This window comes from Hemiscyllium ocellatum, chromosome 21 (genome assembly GCF_020745735.1).
Source record: "Hemiscyllium ocellatum isolate sHemOce1 chromosome 21, sHemOce1.pat.X.cur, whole genome shotgun sequence".
Classification (NCBI taxonomy): Eukaryota; Metazoa; Chordata; class Chondrichthyes; order Orectolobiformes; family Hemiscylliidae; genus Hemiscyllium; species Hemiscyllium ocellatum.
This window is the reverse complement of record NC_083421.1, coordinates 40,927,375-40,947,782: the sequence shown is the minus strand read 5'-3', so window position 1 is coordinate 40,947,782 and position 20,408 is coordinate 40,927,375. Positions and strand designations below refer to the sequence as shown.

The following is a 20,408-nucleotide window of genomic DNA, read 5'->3' as shown; positions in this document are numbered from 1 at the left end:
AAAATGTATGGGCAGTATCATGGCCACTGTTCAAGAGCAAATAAGAAGCATGTTTTAAATATTTTTGATAGCACAAATGAAATACTACTTGTCTAATATGAACTTACATCTGTGCTCCTGACGCCAACTGTAATTTGTTCACGAGGTACAGTGCTTGTAAAAATCAAAAGCTACTTTGAACATGCTTACATAAGGAAATGCAGTCAAATTATTTACCTTGAAATAAGCGTCTGTTCCTATTAGATCTTTGCTCTCTTGTCAAGAGATAGTTTATATTAATTGTGGAAGGACTGCCTTCAGGTTTGTGTTGTCCTTGTTGAAGTTGTTCTTCAAGTTTCTGACGTAAACAGTTGTTGGTCTGAATACTTTTCTCCAACTGAATCCGTAGGCAGTGGATTTCTGTCAAGAGTTCATTTAGATCAACAGATCCTTGAAAATATTTCACTGATTCATGGCTCATCTGTTGTGGAGACTCTGCAAGATTGCAAAACAAAATTATAATTGGTGTTTATTTTTACATCAAAGTCTTTTGCATGCTGAATACTGAAAGGTGCACAAATAAATGTGAACTTGGTGAATGAAAAGTAAACATTGTTTCAATTTCTTCTCTTCATATAAGACATTTCAGTACAAATACTCTTTCACTTTCACAGTCTCAATGTGATGCAAGGTTTAGTAGTAAGAGGGGACAAGATGGACAAGTGCCAACTTTACTGCATGAGGAGATCGTCATAGGTTCTAGTTTATGCTATAAAATACATTCATCATCATTTCCATAATTATACACAAAAGGGAGCTCACAATCTGATGTCAATTAAACATTCCAGTCCTAGACAGACAAACAATAACCTACAGAGTCCAGTCTCTGGCAAAGAGTAATATTAACACAGAAGGCAGGCTTTGGCTAAAATGATACTTACATACAAACAATATCATATTCAGGAACTGCTCAACAAGAGGCTAACAGTTCAACAGATGTGACTTTTTTTTGCAATTAAATAAATAAATAAGGGTCAAAATTGTTTCCTTTTACAGTTCCAACTTCATTAAATCAAACATGCTGGATGATAATAAGCAGGCATTAAGCCAAAAACCCAAAAAAAAAACAAAATGAACTGGATCTCTAAAGTTATTTTTTTCTAGTCTTAAGTATTTGACCCATAGTGCAGGGTGGTACAGTTTTAGTGCCATTTAGAAGGTTAGGTTTAAAAATACAAAGGGTTGGTGCTAGGTTGCTGCTCAGTACGTAGAACAAAAAACAGAATAGTACAGCACAGGAACAAGCCCTTCAGCCCACCATATCTGTGCTGACCACATTGCCATTCTAAACTAATCCCATCTGCATGCACATGGTCTGTATCCCTCCAAATCTCTGTCTGTTCATGTATCTGTCTAAATGCCTCTTAAAATGTTGCTGTTGCATCTGTTCCTATCACCTCCTTTGGCAGCGTGTTCCAGTCATCTACCACTCTCTGTGCAGAACATTACTTTCCAAAACCAAAACTTTCACCCTTACAAATAGGTGTAGTAGTCCTAACTAAAAACATTGGCAACTGTCCAATAGGAAGATATCAAATAATCTAACTAAAACATCAGGCAGAATCTTCTGCTTTCCCCATGGCAAATTTAGTGATGGAGGAAGCGTTTGGGAGGGTCCCCTTGAACTCCACTTAAGTCCTTGGCAGAAATGCAAGTGGACAGCCTCATCTTGCCACAATCAGTGCTAATCCTGCAGTGGGTATGGGGCTCAGCTTCTTCTACACAGATCTTTCTGGGCTGGGAATAAGCAATGATTATGGATGTCATAATAGCATCAATGATTGCCTCCCCAATGGCACTGCCGTTCAGTACAGGAGGCAGTCTCTGATTTGTCAGAAGTTTGCAGCGGGTAGAAGTTCCATACCCAGGGTCCTTGATCTTACGGATACTTGATGCTGTCCTGTCAAGTGCCTGAACAGAACAACATATAGTAAACATTCTTTAAATGAAGCAATGCCAGCCTACGACTGGCAGTCAATACCTTCATCATCACAAGATTCTACCCACAATCCCCTTTTCACATACTGTTTATTTAGGAGGTGTGTAGTCAAAGAACCAAGTAATAGCCATATCAGTGGCTAATGGAGGTCTTTAAGCTACTTTCAAGTTTTGTCAGTGGACTCTCAGCGACAATGTGAGTCACTGTGTGGGTACCACCACAACCTGAATGATCTTGACAAAAAGACTGATGGTGGGCAACTGTACACAGACCTTAACCTGGAAAACATTTAAAAGGGCTCATGATTTATATCTCCCATGGCAGCCAAGTGAGGAACTAGTAGAAATTTAATGGAAAGTATTTCCCACAAAGCCTTACAGTCACTAGCACAACATGTCCTAATCCTATAGTATATCTTTATATTTATTCTTAGGAAAAATAGACAAAAAATTACATCACACAGAATAATGCTGGTCTGAAACTTTGGTCATATTTAAAAACATATAAAACAATGGTTAGGATATTTCCAGATTGCAGAAAAACAATGGCCTACATCTTCCATTCTCTCGATTGTCAGAGAACAGATGCACCACAGAAGATGTTCGTCAGCTTTTGTGAATATCCTGAGGTATAGATATATTTGGGAATTGTCCAGGAAGTTTAAATGCTGGATAGGCAAGTCCCTTTTACACAGAAGCCTCGGTCAATATTTCAACTCTGAACTAGAGCTAGTGACTTGGGACTGTTCCGTTCAACTTCAGTTGTCCAGGAAATATTAGACAATTTAAAATGTGATCTGACACGAGTGACTCCACATTCAACCTTGGGACCCCCAGCCAGCCAACTATCTCACTAACTGCCTGACTACCTCGACACACCACTCAAATTTACTCAATAACCCATACTCATTCATTAGAAAATTGAACCTTTAAATACTTCACTGCATTACCTGTCACCTAGGATCACTAATTCCAGAAAAAAAAAATGGGTAGTTGCATTTGGTCAGGAAAAGCTTCTTCAGCAATAACAATGTGTGCAACATTTCTGCTGATTTGACGCGCCAGGCCTATGTAAATCACAATTAATTTTATAAGCACAAGGAAACCTCAAGTTCTTAAACTTCCTCGATGAAGCTTTATATTTTCTGTAAACAAGGAATTGAAATGAGTGGACAGGAAAGGGCAGTTTAAGTATTAGATCAAAATAATTCTATTGAAGTGGCAGAGCAGGGCTGGATGGTCCACTACTGCTCCTATTGCTTATACTCTTATGTAGCGTTAGGTTGTTGGCAGGATGTGTTTTCACCATTAGTCAGGCTTGAACACTAAATATTTTGCTTTACATTACAACTTTCATTTAACTAATTCCTTTTTAGAAATGAAAAATAATTTGAGTGAGGGGTGGCGGTGGCATGAAATACGATGGAGAAAATTTTACAATCTTCTTCATTGCAAAAATACCTGGTTTTCCTTCCTCAAGCTGCTCATACATTCGAAGCTCCATTCTTAATGACTGTAGCAGCTGCTGGTTCTCTGTGAAGAGCTGATGCTGTAAGCGAAGTTCTTGGTGCAGCCTGCAAATAAAAGTTAAGTTGGTTTATGTCAAAAATATTAAAATAAAATTCTCACACCTCACCTTCCTTTAAATAATTTGTTTTTTTTAAAATTCATTCAACATCCCAAAATATTCGTCCAAGGAAATACATCATCTTGCACATGTTCAGATTGAACTCCAGCTGCCTTTTCTTCGCCCAACTTTCCAACTGGTCTATATCCTGCTGTATCCTTTGATAAACTTCTTCACAATCAACAATTCCACCAATTTTTGTGAAGTCTGCAAACTTACTAACCAGACCACCTACATTTTCATCCAAGTTATTTGTACATATTACAAACTACAGAGGTCACAGCACCGATTCTTTTGGAACACCACTGGTCATAGACCTCCGGTCAGAAAAAACACCCCTTCACAACTACCCTCTGTCCTCTAAGACCAAGTTTGGTATTCAACTTGCAAACTTTGAATTTTCTAACGACGTAACAATCAGGTTTGTGAGACAAGACCCCCCCCCCCCTGCATAAAGCTTTGCTGACTATCTCTAAAACATCTATTCTTCTCCAAATGCAAGTAAATCCTCTCCCCAAGAAGCTTCTCCAATTATTTCCCTACCATGGAGATAAGGCTTTGCAGCCTATAATTTCCTCCATTATCCTGGTGCCTTTCTTAAACAAGGGAATAATGTTGGCTGTTCTCCAGTCTCCTTGGACCTCACTTAGGACTCAAAAGGATACAAAGATCTCGGTCAAGGCCACAACAATTTCCTCCCTTGCTTCATTCAGTACTCTAGGATAGACCTCATCAGGTCCTGAAGACTTACCTACTTTAAATGCTTTTCAAGACACCCAATACCACCACCTTCTTAATACTAACATGCCCCAGAATATCAACATAGCCCTCCCTAATTTTATCACCATTCATATCCTTCACCTTGCTGAATACTGATGTGAAGTACTCATTAAAAACCTTACCCACTTCCTCAGACTCCACAGATAAATTCCCACCTTTATCTTTGAAGGAACCCACCTTTCCCATGTTATTCTCTTGCTCCTCATATAATGTACAATTCGGCTTTGGATTCTCCTTAATACTACTTGCCAAGGAAATTTCATGGCCTCTTCAAGCCCTCCTAATTTCTAGATTAAGATCTTTTCTGTTTCCTTTATACTCTATAAAAGCTTTCTTTGATTTGTTTCCGAAACCTTACATATGCTTCCTTTTCCTTTTTTACTAACCTTTCAATATATCTGGTTATCTAAGTTTCCTGAATCTTGCCATCCTTATGTTTCATTCTCACGGGAATATGCTGGTCCTGAACAATGATCAATTGACCTTTAAAGACTCCCACGTTAGATGTGGATTTACTCTCAAACAACCAGTCCCAATCTAATTTCTCCAGTTCCTGCATAATACTTAATATGCCTTCCACAATTAAGCACTTTCACCTGAGGACCAGTCTTGACCTTATCCATAACTATCTTAAAACTTGCAGAATAGTGATGACTATACCCAAACTACTCCCACACTGAAATTTTGATCATCTGGTCAGGCTTATTCCTCAGTAAAGGTCTACTACAGCCATTTGCTGAAAATGTGTTGCTGGTTAAAGCACAGCAGGTTAGGCAGCATCCAAGGAACAGGAAATTCGACGTTTCGGGCCAGAGCCCTTCACTACAGCCATTTCCCTATTTGGACTATCTACATATTGGTTTCAAGAAACCCTCCAGGATATACCTAAAATATTCTGACCCATCTAAGCCTTGGCACCAAGGGAGTATCAGTCAATTCTTGAAGTTTTAAAAATACTACAATCCTGTTTTACATCTTTCTATGATCTGCTTGTATATCGGTTTCCTTATCTCCCGCTGACTATCAGGAGGACGATAGTATAACACCATCCTAGTGATTGCACCTTTATTATTCCTAAGTTTTGACCCAGCTGGATGAGCCCCTCAAAGAGACCCTTTCTTACTACAGCAATGACATTCTCTTTAATCAGTAAAGCAACTTCCATCATGCTCTTATGGCCCTCTCTGTCTTGCCGGAAACATTTAAATTTCTGGAATGTTGAGCTGCCAGTCCTGACCCTCTCTCAACCACGTTTCTGTAATGTCTACAACATTGTAGTCCCATGCACAAATCCAGGCTCTAAGCTCATGTGACTTATCTCTTCAACTCCTTGCATTAATATAAATACATTTCAGACTACCAGTCCCGTGGTGTTCAGTAACCAAGCCCTAGCTGCTTTTCTTATTAGATTTACTTGACTTGATGTTGACCTTCTCCTCAAACCCTCCTCTTGCTGATCTGTAGCTAGGATTCTGACCTCCCCGCCACACTAGTTTAAAAACTCTCCTAAGTGGCCCTAGCAAACCTTCCTTCAAGGATATCGGTGTCCTTCTGGTTTAGATGCAACCCATCCTTTTTGTACAAGTCCCCACTGCCCAGGAGATCCCAATGATGCAGATATCTGAAGTCTTCCTTCCTACACCAGCTCTTTAGCCATGCATTTAACTGTATTACCTTTATTTCTGGCCATCACTAGCACATGGCACAGGGAGTAATCCCGAGATTACAACTCGAGAGATCCTGCTTTTTAACTTCCTACATAACTCTCTAAATTTCCTTTGCAGGACCTCATCTCTGCCTATGAATCTGGATCATGAAATCAGGCTGTTAACCCATCCCTTTCAGGATATCCTGTGCCACTCAGAAACACTCTTGAGTCTGACAGAGGGGCAACACACTTTTCTGGAGTTTCATGCATAGGCATTTCTGTGGCAATCTGTGCCCTTCACTAAAAATTCCCCTATGATTACAGCTCGCCTACACTATGACCCTTTTTGCTGTACAATAGGGCCAATCGTGGTACCACTCATATGGCTGCTGTTGCTGCTTTCCCTCAAAAGGTCACCCTTGCCAAAGGTCAGGAAGATTCTAAGGATCTTTAAAATAGTGGGTGAGACCAGTATGGGGAAGTGCTGTCCTCAATTTCTAACAGATCCAATTTTTGCTGGGTAGGAATAACGAGTGGAAGTGATGTCATATTGGAGGGAAACCCGAACTCAATATTACGCTTAAATGGTGCTGCTGAGTTTAAATAGAACCCAATTTAGCTGTTGCAAAGTCCTTAAACTGCACTGTAAGGGGCACAAATTTATGGAGTAGATGTAAATGCTCTTGAATGGTGGATCAGGTCTGTTTAACATTCAGATATTTAAAATATTGTCCCCTGTTTAAACTATGGAGAAAACAGACTGCAGCTGTTGTAGAAGTTGTTTGAGCACTTTCAATAGAGCTCTTTGCTGACATTTCCTTAGGGGCATACTTATCCCGAATAGATTTTGAGGTCAACTCAGAATGTATATTGAGTGAATGGCTATGGAGTTAGCATGGAAAGTATGATGTGTCACAGTGGCCAGAAATATTCCAAAACATAACTGAATTTCCAGAGAATCAGGCTAACTAGACCATCTTAACACTCATTCACTCCAGCTCTGCTTCCAGTATCAATGGGCTCTATTCAATTCTGCAGTGTTGTGTCCCATTCCTGGGGCAAAAATATTCCAGTGATTCAGGATACACTTAACCGAGATAGGTCCAGCAAGTTGGGAAATCTCTCAACTCAAGCTACCCTCCTTGGTCACCAAACTCCACTGGAGAGCGTAACAATTACCTGTTGATTTCATCATGACTGGACTGCAGCTCATCTTTCAACTTCCTACTTTCTTCATGAGCATTAGCAACCTTCGTTTGCAGTCGACTACTCTCCCGCTTGACACGTTCACACTCACTTCGCAAACGTTCATTAGCTGCAGTCTTCTTTGAAAGAGATTCCTTTAGTTTCTCATTTTCCCTCTGTTTGTCTGCAAATCAAATTGAAAAAAAATTAGTTTGCTGCAGCAAGAAGAGTTTTTTTTACTTCTGTGAAAAATAAAAGTGTTGAATCTTTAATCCAATTATTTCAAGGTGGAAACAATTGGCATTTTTCTTCCTATTTTATCTATAGCGAGTTGTTAAAAATACCCATTGTGATCTAATGGCTTAGCATGGCTAAAGGGCTATGCAAAGGAGTCATACAATGCACATTTGTTCCCACAATTCTCTAGCTAATTCCAGTGACTCACTAAAGGCAGATAAGATCACTGACCTCCTGAAAAGGAGGAAATTTGGAGAAGGAATCACCCTTACCTCTTGGAGAATTCAACTACAGCAATAAGGTGACACTGTGGTTAGCACAGCTGCATCACAGCGCCAGAGACCCAGGTTCAATTCCCGCCTCGGGCAACTGTCTGTGTGGAGTTTGCAAATTCTCCCCATGTCTGCGTGGGTTTCCTCCTGGTGCTCTGGTTTCCTCCCACAGTCCAAAGATGTGCAGGTCAGGTGAATTGGCCATGCTAAACTGCCCATGGTGTTAGATGAAAGGGTAAATGTAGGGGAATGGGTCTGGGTGGGTTGCTCTGAGGAGGGTCGGTGTGGACTTGTTGGGCCGAAGGGCCTGTTTCCACAGTAAGTAATCTAATCTAACCTTGAAGAAACATGCAAATAGCTCAGCTACCTTTTCTTCTGGAAAATGAAATATATGTAACTTTGTTCATGCTCTCTTTCTAAAATCTAAGAGATACAATCCTCTCTATCTCTCAGAGAAAAGACATTACACTTGTATCTTCCTACGACAATACTGGCATGATGCTGATAATCCAAGATTTTCACTTGTTAACCATCATCTTCCAGATGATTCAATGTTCTTATGAAAGTTAATGGACTATTACACAAAGTGGGATGAAGACAGAAAAATTCAAAGCACCGCATCAATTTAAAACTTGAGTTTCTTTGTTGTAATTCTATGATTCATTTCATCCGGTTCATAATGCTTCATTCCAATCTTTACACATTAATTTTTAAAAATGTGGGCGCAGATGAGAATTAAGTTATCAGAAATATGAGTAGGTCGTAAAGAGATATTTGGATTTAAGAAAAAGGTGTAAATGTTGAAGGCAACTACAATAATAAATTTGGCATTCTCTGCTTATTTTTAACAACACATCCCACAAGTAGGAAGTAATTCAATGCAAATACATAACAATGAGTCAATAATAGCAATAATTAGGAACAGAGAGTCAGAATCAATTTTTTGCTACTACAGGAGCATCATTGGTCTGAAAGGTTAACTCAGTTTCTCTCTACAGATACAGAGTTTTTCTAGCAATTTGAGCTTTTAGTTCAGCTTCCAAACATCTGCAGCAGTTTGCTTCTGTTGAGGTTCAAGAGAAATTCTGGTTTAAAATGCTGAAGAAATGTGTCATGGCAAATCAGGAAAAAAATCTATTTCCACCATTTTTATATCCTCTAGTTATCAACTAACTTGAAAACTGATCAAAAAAAGGACAAAGTAAGAAACTAGAATTAAGAAAAAGACAAACTTTGTAACAACATGGACTACTATTTAAGACAGAACAGTCGAAGGACCTTTTAAAAAAGATAGTGGATTCACATTTGAAAAGTAAACGTTTAGAAGAGTCTAACAAAATGGGAGAATGATGAGCTGAATGAACAGATCTTTTAGAAACTGAACATTTGTACAATGGGAAATCTAAATGAATCTAATGATTCTACTCAATTACTTTATTACTTACAGCTGACTGAACAAATAGTGTACAGTAATTTCCCACATAGGGATGATTTTTATTTATATGTACAGGTTGAATGAATGAAGCTTACTACTTTGTTGATTAGTCATACAAATTGTTGCTTCTATTGATTCATCTTGTTTTGTATCACAATAGTTTGGTCAACAAACATAGGAACATCTACTAATTCTGGAATTTTTCAGCCTTTTTTTGGTCAGAAATTCTAGCATTTACTGATGAATGTCTTATGTACCCAAAACTGGCAGTTTCCACTGTATTTCAAATCTAATACAGCAATTGTTGAAATGCCAAAGTTCTGACAGATACTCTGGGAATAAGATTTTATGAAAATAATGTCTAGACCTTCGATTTGAAAACTTTTTTAAAAAACAATTCTGGACAGAATCACTTAAATAAATCACACGTGTAAGCAAGTTATTTTGAATGCAAACAGACTGTTGGCTTTTACTGCAATGGGCTCAGAGCATACACAGAAGCGAAATCACATGGAGCACTGTGTATAGTTTTGGTCTTCTTACGTTAAATTTGCATCTGAAGCAGTTAAGAGAAATTTCACAAAGACAAAAGGTTGAACATATTGAACACTTTTCTGATGAGGTAATAGAAAGGCTCAACAAGATTAACACTGTTAATGTGGTATACATATATATCCAGGTCTGATGCAGTGCTACACAACGGATTCGTAAAGAAAGTTATAGATTATGCTATAAAAAGGACAGTAACAATGTGGGAACAAAATTGCCTGAGTGATAGGAAACAAAGAATAACAGTGAATGGATATTTTTCAGGCTAGAAGCAAACTAATGGAATTCCCCAGGTGTTAGGACCCTTGAAATAACAGGTATATATTAATGATCTGGATCTTGTGGTGTAGGGGCCAATGTCAAAGTTTGCAGATGACATGAAACTGGAAGAATTGTAAGCTGTATGGAGGACAGTGCAGAACTCCAAAATGACATTGAAAAGCTAGAGGAGAGCACAGGTAGGTGGCAGATGAGGTTCAATACAGAGAGATGTGAAGTGTCACAATTTGACAGGAAGAACACTGAAATTCAACATAAAGGGTACAATTCTAAAGGGATGCAGGAGCAGAGGGACATGGTGTATATGAGAATAGATTATTAAGTTTGCAAGATAGGTGGAGAGAGCAGCTAATAATATGTATAGTGCCCTTGGTTCTATTAAATAGGGACACAGAGCACAAGAGCAAGAAGGTGAAGCTAAACTTGACAGATCTCAGCTGGAGGTCTGAGTACAATTGTGGGCACTACATCATGGGAAAAATGTAAATGGGGTGAATAGAGTGCAGAAGCAATTCCTCCTACCTACCTCAACACTGTCCTATCACTCCTAGTCCAGGAACTCCCCACATACGTTCGAGACACCACCCACGCCCTCAACCTCCTCCAAGACTTCCGTTTCCCCAGTCCCCAACGCCTCATCTTCACCACGGATATCCAATCCCTCTACACCTTCATCCGCCATGACCAGGGCCTCCAAGCCCTCCATTTCTTTCTCTCCCGACGCTCCCAACAGTATCCTTCCACCGACACTCATTCGTTTGGCTGAACTAGTCCTCAGACTTAACAATTTCTCCTTCGAATCCTCCCACTTTCTCCAGACCAAAGTGGTAGCCATGGGCACCCATATGGGCCCCAGCTATGTCTGTCTCTTTGTTGGCTACGTAGAATAGTCCATCTTCCGTAGTTACACCGGCACCAGTCCCCACCTCTTCCTCCGCTACATTGATGACTGCATTAGCACCTCCTTGTGCTCCTGCGAGGTGGTTGAGCAATTCACCAACACATTCCACCACGACCTTAAATTTACCTGGACCATCTCTGACACCTCCCTCCCCTTCCTGGACCTCTCCATTTCCATTAATGACAACCGACTTGATACTGACATTTTTTACAAACCCACTGACTCCCACAGCCACCTGGATTACACCTCTTCCCACCCTATCTCCTGCAAAAATGCCATCCCGTATTCCCAATTCCTTCGCCTCTGCCATATCTGCTCTCAGGAGGACCAGTTCCACCACAGAACACACCAGATGGCCTCCTTCTTTAGAGACTGCATTTCCCTTCCCACGTGGTTAAAGATGCCCTCCAACGCATTTCGTCCACATCCCGCACCTCCGCCCTCAAACCCCACTCCTCCAACCGTAACAAGGACAGAACGCCCCTGGTGCTCACCTTCCACCCTACCAACCTTCGCATAATCCACATCATCCAACGACATTTCCGCCACCTCCAAATGGACCCCACCACCAGGGATATATTTCCCTCCCCAACCATTTCCGATTTCCGCAAAGACTGTTCCCTCTCTGTGACTACCTGGTCAGGTCCACGCCCCCCACCCCAGCCCCCAACAACCCACCCTCCCTTTCTGGCACCCACCCCTGCCACCGCAGGAATTACAAAACCTGCGCCCACATCACCTCCCTCACCTCCATCCAAGGCCCCCAAAAGGAGCCTTCCACATCCATCAAAGTTTTACCTGCACATCCACTAATATCATTTATTGTATCCGTTGCCCCCGATGGGGAGACTGGACGCCTCCTAGCAGAGTGCTTTAGGGAACATCTCCGGGACACCCAGACCACCCCCTGTGGCCCAACATTTCAACTCCCCCTCCCACTCTGTCAAGGACATGGAGGTTCTGGGCCTCCTTCACTGCCACTCCCTCACCACCTGACGCCTGGAGGAAGAACGCATCATCTTCTGTCCTCGGAACAGCTTGAGGGGGCGAATGCCCTATTCCTACTCTTTTTCCCTTACGAGCTTAATATCGATAGCCATACATACCTCTGGTGCTTCGTGTAAGCTGCTCTTTTAAAGATTTGTTTTGTTCCTTCAGGTAATGAATCTGATCTGTCAGGTGACAGTGTTCCTCTGCCCCGTTGATGAAAATATTTGTGGATGCTTAAGAGATAAGCACAGTTTTATAAGTATTCACAACTTTTTATGTAATACAAATAGCACACATGTAAATAGGTATTAAATCTCAATTTAAAAATACAGTACTCTTCCATATAGGGAGAAAAGGTCTAAAAAAAAACTACAATATTATCAAACATATTTTTCAAATTCACACTTCTAACACTTTCAGCTTGTTATTTTGGCACATACACCAAATTGCAGGGAGTTCTCTGATGAAGTGCCACATTAACGACAATATAAATCTGAGATGGTGTAAGCCTATTTCAAACATGATCATTGCAATCAGCTAGGAATGAAAAGATTGACCTCCATATTATCTTCGAAGCTATTTTTCACTTGCTGTCCATGTTTAGAATTGGTTTTCTTTCGGCTGCTAACAACACTAGTCAAATGCAGACTAAAGCTGTTGATCTCAGATTAGTGGAAGTCTCACTGCTCACCTGGATCATATTCAGCTTCAGCAAGTCGACGTTCAAGTTGTTGTCTTAATCTGTCATTATTTTTAATAGATTCATCCAAGCGCTGCCTTAAACTTCGTATTTCATGAAGGTGTTCTGCTAATATGTCTAAGCACAAAAATAATGGGAGTTAGTATCAACTATACTCACATCACTCCCACTGAAATAAATGGAGAATCATAAGTGAAAAGATAACAACTCATGGAAGTACCAAAGTTATTCCCTTATATTATCACCTCCATAGAACAAGTTTACTTCAATCATACGATCATTCCTACACAAAAGCCTGTACAGCATTCACCATCTGTAAACACTAGATGGCACCTGGAGAGGAGAATCCCTCAACCATATTCATTTCATAACATTCATACCAAGTAACTCAGTACATCAAACAATTAAGTTCATGCCACTTCACCATTCCAGTCGTTCATGAAAACAAATGAAAAATGATACTCTAATGCTTGCACAGTAGGGGATTTATTGCACAAAGACACACATTAAAAATGTATTGGTTTAAGCTTTGTAAAATCACATAGTTTAAGACAATTATAGCACCCTTTAGGATTGTGAAAATGTATGCTGGTGTGTAAAAAGTCATAAATTCACTAGAACTGCCGAGAGAGAGGGAGCAGTCCAAAACAATATGGCATGGAAAACAAAAAACTGGTTTTCAGAATTGCAAAACGATTATCTCAGATTTGTACTGCAGAGTTGATCTTTTGAGCTCTCATTTTCACAACTGGGTTCCTACTGATGGACAACTCAAACTCCTTACTGAATGGAAGTGTTTATTCACGTAAGTAAAAATGTTTATTTTCATAAGGCAGTAGTTGAAACAATTTTGACGTATTAAATGCTTCTGTATCAGGGAATGTTTGCTTCCCTCAATAATGATATTTTAATAAACTGATTATTTTATGCCAGTGTGCCTCCTGAATTAAGGTTACAAATAGATGAGTTGGCATAGACAGAAGGAAAAAAAGTATGGGTAGGATATGTTAACACTGATTTGGCACAGAGGCTATAAAATGCCCGAGACAGATGGTCATAGGACAGATATTAGGGGAGACACAAGGAGAGAAGTTGGTTTAGATGGGGTATGCAGGTAGGCTTTCCACCCATCCTGCCTCAGGAACCAGTAGCATCCTCTGGTCTTCCTGTACCATCTAGTTTGCCTCCCAAACCACCATACAAAGCTGGGCGAAGAAAGGCTGGTACGGGCAACCATTTTAAAAGGTCAGATGTTTTGGAACCAGGATTTCTCCCATTTTACATGCCTGACCATCATCAGAAATGTAGTGCTTTAAGAAAACGTGGTAAGGAAAAGCCAGGAAACTATAGACTGGTGAGCCTAACATCAGTGGTAGGCAAGTTGTTGGAGGGAATCCTGAGGAACAGGATTTACATGTATTTGTTGGGGCAAGACTGATCAGGGATAGTCAACATGGCTTTTTGAGTGCGGAATCATGTCTCACAAACTTGACTGAGTTTTTTGAAGAAGTAACAAAGAGGATTGATGAGGGCAGAGCTGTAGATGTGATCTATATGAACTTCAGTAAGGCCTTCAACAAAGTTCCTCATGGTGGACTGGTTAGCAAGGTTAGATCTTATGGAACACAGGGAGAACTAGCCATTTGGATACAGAACTGGCTCAAAAGGTAGAAGAGTGATTATGGAGGGTTGCCTTTCAGACTGGAGGCCTGTGACCAGTGGTGAGCCACAAGGATTGGTGCTGGGCCCACAGCTTTTTGTCATTTATATAAATGATTTGGATATGAACATAGTTAGTAAGTTTGCAAATCATGCCAAAATTAGAGGTGTGGTGGACAGCAAAGAAGTGTACAATTAGGTGGGCCAATGGGCTGAGGAGTGGCAAATGGAGTTTAATTTAGATAAATGTAAAGTGTTGCATTTTGGAAAGACAGATCAGAGCAGGACTTAATGGTAAGAGTCTTGGGGAGTGTTGCTGAACAGACCTTGGAGTGCAGGTTCATAGTTCCTTGGAAGTGGAGTCTCAAGTAGATAGGATAGTGAAGGTGGCGTTTCATATGCTTTTTTTATTGGTGAGAGTATTAAGTACATATTGCAGCTGTACAGGAGATTAGTTAGGCCACTTTTGGAATATCATGTGCAATTCTGGTCTGTCTCCTACAGGAAGGATGTTGTTAAACTTGAAAGGGTTCAGAAAAGACTTACAAGGAAGTTGCCAGTTGGATTTGAGCTATAGGAGGTTTTCCCTGGAGCATCGGAGGCTAAGGGGTGACCTTATAGAGGTTGATAAGATCATGAGAGGCAATGGTTAGGGTAAGCAGACAAGGTCTTTCCATGTGGTGGAGGAGTCCAGAATGGAAGAGGTGGACAAAGGGTGTGTGTGTGTGTGTGTGTGTGTGAGTGAGAGAGAGATTCTTGGCTTTATGTTCATCTCAGGTGCAATTCTGCCCTTAAATTTATTATCCCTCTTAAGAGGCAGTGCCATACCAATTCAGGATTTTAAAAATACTTTCTGTTCAGATTTACAACTTTGGTATTTTGCCTCTGTACTGGCGGACAGACTGATCTTAGTGTCTTTGGCCCTTAACATAAGCCATGCTCTATTGGTAGAGACATCACCTCTTTCCCCCACATTGCCCTAGCTTGATCCCTCTCTCAGGCTAAATAGGACCATTTGCAATCTTTTTATTCTGTTTGACCTTAAACAGAGTTGAAGATTCCACATTCCTTTCATCACAGAGTTTCTTTATTATGATGTGGAGGAGCCGGTGTTGGACTGGGGTGGACAAAGTTAAAAACCATACAACACCAGGTTATAATCCAATAGGTTCATTTAGAAGCACTGGCTTTCACAGCACTGCTCCTTCATCAGGTAATGTGGAACAGGATCATAAGACAGAACTTATAGCAAAAGATTAATGTCATGTAACTGAAAAGGTTTGTTCAATACATCATTTCAGTCGCATGACACTGTAATCTTTCGCTATAAATTCTGTGTCTTATGATCCTGTCTCACAGCTACCTGATTAAGGAATAGCGCTTCAAAAGTTAATGCTTCCAAATAAACCTGTTGGACTATAACCTGATGCTGTGTGCTTTTTAACAGAGCTTATTATGACCTGGCTTGAGATACTCTTTTACTTTTTAATGGTCTTCAACCCTCAAATTTCACATAGCAAAATTTAGGAATAGGCACATACATGATTATATGTTGCAGGCTGCAGATCGGCTGTCATCTCAGTCAAAGACAAAACAGGTTCAAAGGGCCGAATAGCTCACTCTTGTTCCTAGGTTCGCAACTCCAATTTGTCTTGGACTTCAATGCATAATTCCTGTCCTGTACAAATTCCTGCTTAACCTAGCCTTCACTGATCTATAGTTGTTCTTCATAACTCAGTGCATTAAATTTAAGGCCCTAAATTACTTTGAATCATTTCATAACCCAGACACATCCTATGCAGCTGTCTCCTGCCCTTTATCACTGCTAACATTCACATCTCTGACTGTCAGCTTCCTTGGTTGGACTGTCTCCCTAAAACATTTGCTTCTCAGTTTCTTCAAGAACGTTCTCAGAAATCAAGCTGTTCATCCCAGCTTTCAGGCACACAACTTAAGCTCTTCACTTCTGGTTCAGTCACTGGATTTCTTACGGCCATTTGAAAAGGCACATTTAAAATAATAAATTAAAATGTTTGTTATTAATAATTACAAGTCGTTAATAAAAATAAATTACCTGCAGCATTTAGCGAAGGATCTTCTTTCGACTTTTTGGAAGTTGTGCTTTGCTTATTTGTTGTTAAAGATCGATCACTGCGCTTAGGTGAATGGACAGTTTGCTTATCAATGTTTTGCTGATTGTCTGTTAAAATGGAGCAATGCAAACTAAGTTCTGTCTGTAGTGTCTCATTCAAATCTTCCTTGTGCACCAACTGCTCGCGAAGGATTGAGTTCTCTTTCTGGAGCTCAAGCAATCTTTGATTAAGCAAGGATGGTTGAGCACTGGTGTAGTCAACTAGCCAAACTCCAGTGGGCAACACTTCTTCTGGAACTGGGAATCCTTCCACTTTTTCTGTATTATAGAAAAACAAAGAAATCACTCCATTTTACTGGAAAAACAACCGAAGGGATTGAGAATTAGATTGAAAATTACATGGTAATTTGAAAACCAGCATTAAGAAATTGATTTAATTATCTCACTGTGGGGAACAAAATAAACTATTGAAAAGAACTCTCAAAGATATAAAATTCTGGAGTAATTAGGATTGGATTTATTCAAAAGATAATTTAGTTATACAGAAAAATTTAGTTATCAACATATAGATGAATGCAAGGGAGGTGAATTAACATGCAACTGAAGCCAGAGGTTTCACCAATGGGAGTTAATTTCAAGAACTACTACTGAATCTTTGCATAGAATTAAAACAGCATAGAAGGAGGTGGCCATTTGGCTCATCATGTCTACCCTAACAATCTGATTGAGCCATTCATTTGTTCCATCCTCCAACCTTCTCTTCAAACCCCTGCAAACTCTTTCCAGATTACTGTCCAATATCCCCCTGAATGTTTCAAATTAACTCACCTCTACTACAAATTCACACAGAACTAATTGTACATCCATAAATAATGGGTAAAATAATAAGTTACGTTGAACTGTTGAAGGTCATCTCAATAAATCAGTTGATGTGGTATATATGGACTTCAGTAAGGCATTTAATAAGGTGCCCCACGGTAGGCTATTGCACAAAATACAAAGGCAAGGGTTGAGAGTGATTTAGCAGTTTTGGTCTGAAATTGGCTAGCTGAAAGACAACAGAGGATGGTGATTGATGGGAAATGTTCATCCTGGAGTTCAGATAAGAGTGGTGTACCACAAGGATCTATTTTGGGTCCACTGCTGTTTGTCATTTTTATAAATGACCTGGATGAGGGCGTAGAAGGATGGGTTAGTAAATTTGCGGATGACACTAATGTCAATGGAGTTGTGGATAGTACTGAAGGATGTTACAGGTTACAGAGGGACATAGATGAGCTGCAGAGCTGGGCTGAGAGGTGGGAAATAGTGTTTAATGTGGAAAAGTGGGAGGTGATTCACGCTGGAAGGAGCAACTGGAATAAAGAGCACTGGGCGAATGGTAAGATTTTTAGCAGTGTAGATGAGCAGAGACATCTCTGAAAGTTGCCACCCAGGTTGATAGGGCTGTTAAGGCAGCATATGGTGTGTTCCCTTTTATTGGCAGAGGGATTGCGTTTTGGAGCCATGAGGTCATGTTGCAGGTGTAGAGAACTCTCGTGTGTCGGCATTTGGAGCATTGTGTATAGTTCTGGTCACTGCATTATAGGAAGGATGAGGAAGCTTTGGAGGAGGTTCAGAGGCGATTTACTAGGATGCTGCCTAGTATGGAGGGAAGGTCTTATGAGGAAAGGCTAAAGGAATTGAAGCTGTTTTTATTAGAGAGAAGAAGGTTGAGAGGTGACTTAATTGAGACATATAAGATAATCAGAGGGTTAGATGGGGGACAGTGAGAGTCTTTTCCTCTGGCTAGCATGAGGGACATAGCTTTAAATTGAGGGGTGATCGACATAGGACAAATGATAGAGGTAGTTTCTTTATTCAAAGAGTAGTAGGTGGTGTGCAACGTCCTGCCTGCAACAGTAGTAGACTCACCAACTTTAAGGGTATTTAAATGGTCATTGGATAAACATATGAATGAAAATGTGGATAGATAGGCTTCAGATTGATTCCACAGGTTGGCACAACATAGAGAGCTGAAGGGCCTGTACTGCGCTGTAATGTTCTATGTTCTAAAATAGTTGACCTTGCTGAAGCATTTCCAACCTAATTGTAAAGATTTGCAGTTTGGAAATAAGCCACGTTTCCAGATTCAACAGCTTGTCATGACATCAAGTCAGAGGATAATTTAAATATACAAAACAGAGAGATACCATTTGCAATGTGCCTGCTCTCTGAACATTTCCACCTATTACAGTCATTCACTATTAAAATTCTGAATTTCCTTCAGCACTTTACTGATGAAAAATGTTTGAAAATTATTGGAAACAAAACAGTAAGTATTCAGATTTTCTTTCCTTGGGTTGTTAAGATAGCATGGATAGGAAAACTAAATAGTGAACAGGCCAATTAACATATTCATTTATTTCTATACTAGCAAATATCAAAAACACAATATTCCTTATTACTAATGAGACTTTATGTTTAAATACTATATACATTTGTTTCAACTGGTCAACAATAAAATGCAATTTGCTCTTCTAGAAGAATGCCACGTGACCTATTTTCACATGCTCCACAATGTTTAGTTCTTAAACAAACAATTTGGCTGTCTTTCCTACCTCTAATAACACAACTAATAATTGTGAAATAAGTGAATTGTTCAGATATTTATTCTGACAAGTGCTCTTGAACTGAATGCTTGCACATCTTTAGTATTATCGTAGCTTTCTTCCATGAACCCTCACACAATGCTAACACAGTAAAGAATATCTAGCCCCTATAGAATCTGCCTACAAGCTAACACTGCACGTTAGTCTGTAGTTTCTTGCACTGACCCAGATGTATTGCACATCACAAGTTACGTTACAATTTAGAAATAGTATAAAGTAGGCAATATCAGATGGGTCGCCCACTGTGCATCTTTCATAAGTCGTTTAAAAAAAATGCATTATAAAGTAGCCAGTGTAATATTGCACATTTCACGTCAGGGATTGTTAAAAGGATTGTCTTGACTATGAGCCACACCTCTACAGTTAATTTTTGCACTGGCTTAAAATGTACATTTTAAAACTAATGACAATTATATGCGATTCTACTGACAAGTCTCACATACAATGGAAATATAATGTGTATTAAAAATGAATAAGTTGGCTGATAACTTGATTTACTCAATATGTACAAAAGTTAAAACTGAAAATGATGCTGGGTAATCTGATTAGATTAGATTATATTCCCTACACTGTGGAAACAGGCCCCTCGGCCCAACAAGTCCACACCGACCCTCTGAAGAGTAACCCATCCAGACCCATTTCCCTCCGACTAATACACCTAATATTATGGGCAATTCAACATGGCCAATTCACCTAACGTGCATATCTTTGGACTGTGGGAGAAAACCAGAACACCCGAAGGAAATTCATGCAGACACAGGGAGAACATGCAAACTCCACACAGTCACCTGAGTTTGGAATCAGCAGTGCTAACTACTGAGCCACCATGCTGCTCTTGATCTAATCTAATTAAAAACCTTTACTGGACTTAAAGAGACCAACAACAAATGCTTTAATGGTGGTCAATGGTCTCACCACTTCACAAAACCTCCCCAATGATAAAAATGGAAGACAGAAGAAGTATTTAAAGTTTTAAACCAAAGTTTCATTTGAGTGCGAACATGTGAGTGAACACAGATGCATGCAAACCTGGAACTTGCGTTGGAGCACCTGGAGATGTCAGTCTTACTTCTTTATTCCGTGGATCACTTGGCATGCTCGAGTTTTCATTTGTTGCTAGGAGACAAAAAGTTGATATTTGAGAATATCCAGTGAAGTACCACATTAAAAACCTTACCACAATATCCTGACATATTCTAGATTACATTTTAAACTACGGATTCAAATATGCAATATGCTCATTAAATTTACAGAATGAAACCAAAAGGAATGCAGAAGCAAAGTAGTCATTAATTTAACACTGTAGCCACGCACTCTTACAAAAGAAATAAAGTCGCATATTAGTTCTAACTTTCAACAACAAATAAATATTAGCCTATAATACAGCACTCAATCTAATACTCACAGGACAGGTTGATAGACTAAA

At 39.7% G+C, this 20,408-nt stretch overlaps 1 protein-coding gene across 4 annotated transcripts in view; it reads right to left on the bottom strand.

The window, feature by feature from the left end:
• Positions 1-20,408, bottom strand: part of LOC132825833 (myomegalin-like) — a 138,688-nt gene that overhangs the window by 16,467 nt on the left and 101,813 nt on the right. For all 4 annotated transcript variants that reach the window (XM_060841367.1, XM_060841364.1, XM_060841366.1 and 1 more), the window contains 7 exons: positions 20,012-20,098; positions 16,314-16,649; positions 12,572-12,697; positions 11,997-12,113; positions 7,212-7,401; positions 3,439-3,551; positions 217-474 (listed from right to left, as the gene is read on the bottom strand). In XM_060841367.1, coding sequence (XP_060697350.1) covers positions 217-474; positions 3,439-3,551; positions 7,212-7,401; positions 11,997-12,113; positions 12,572-12,697; positions 16,314-16,649; positions 20,012-20,098 — 1,227 coding nt within the window. The remainder of the gene's footprint in view (positions 1-216; positions 475-3,438; positions 3,552-7,211; positions 7,402-11,996; positions 12,114-12,571; positions 12,698-16,313; positions 16,650-20,011; positions 20,099-20,408) is intronic.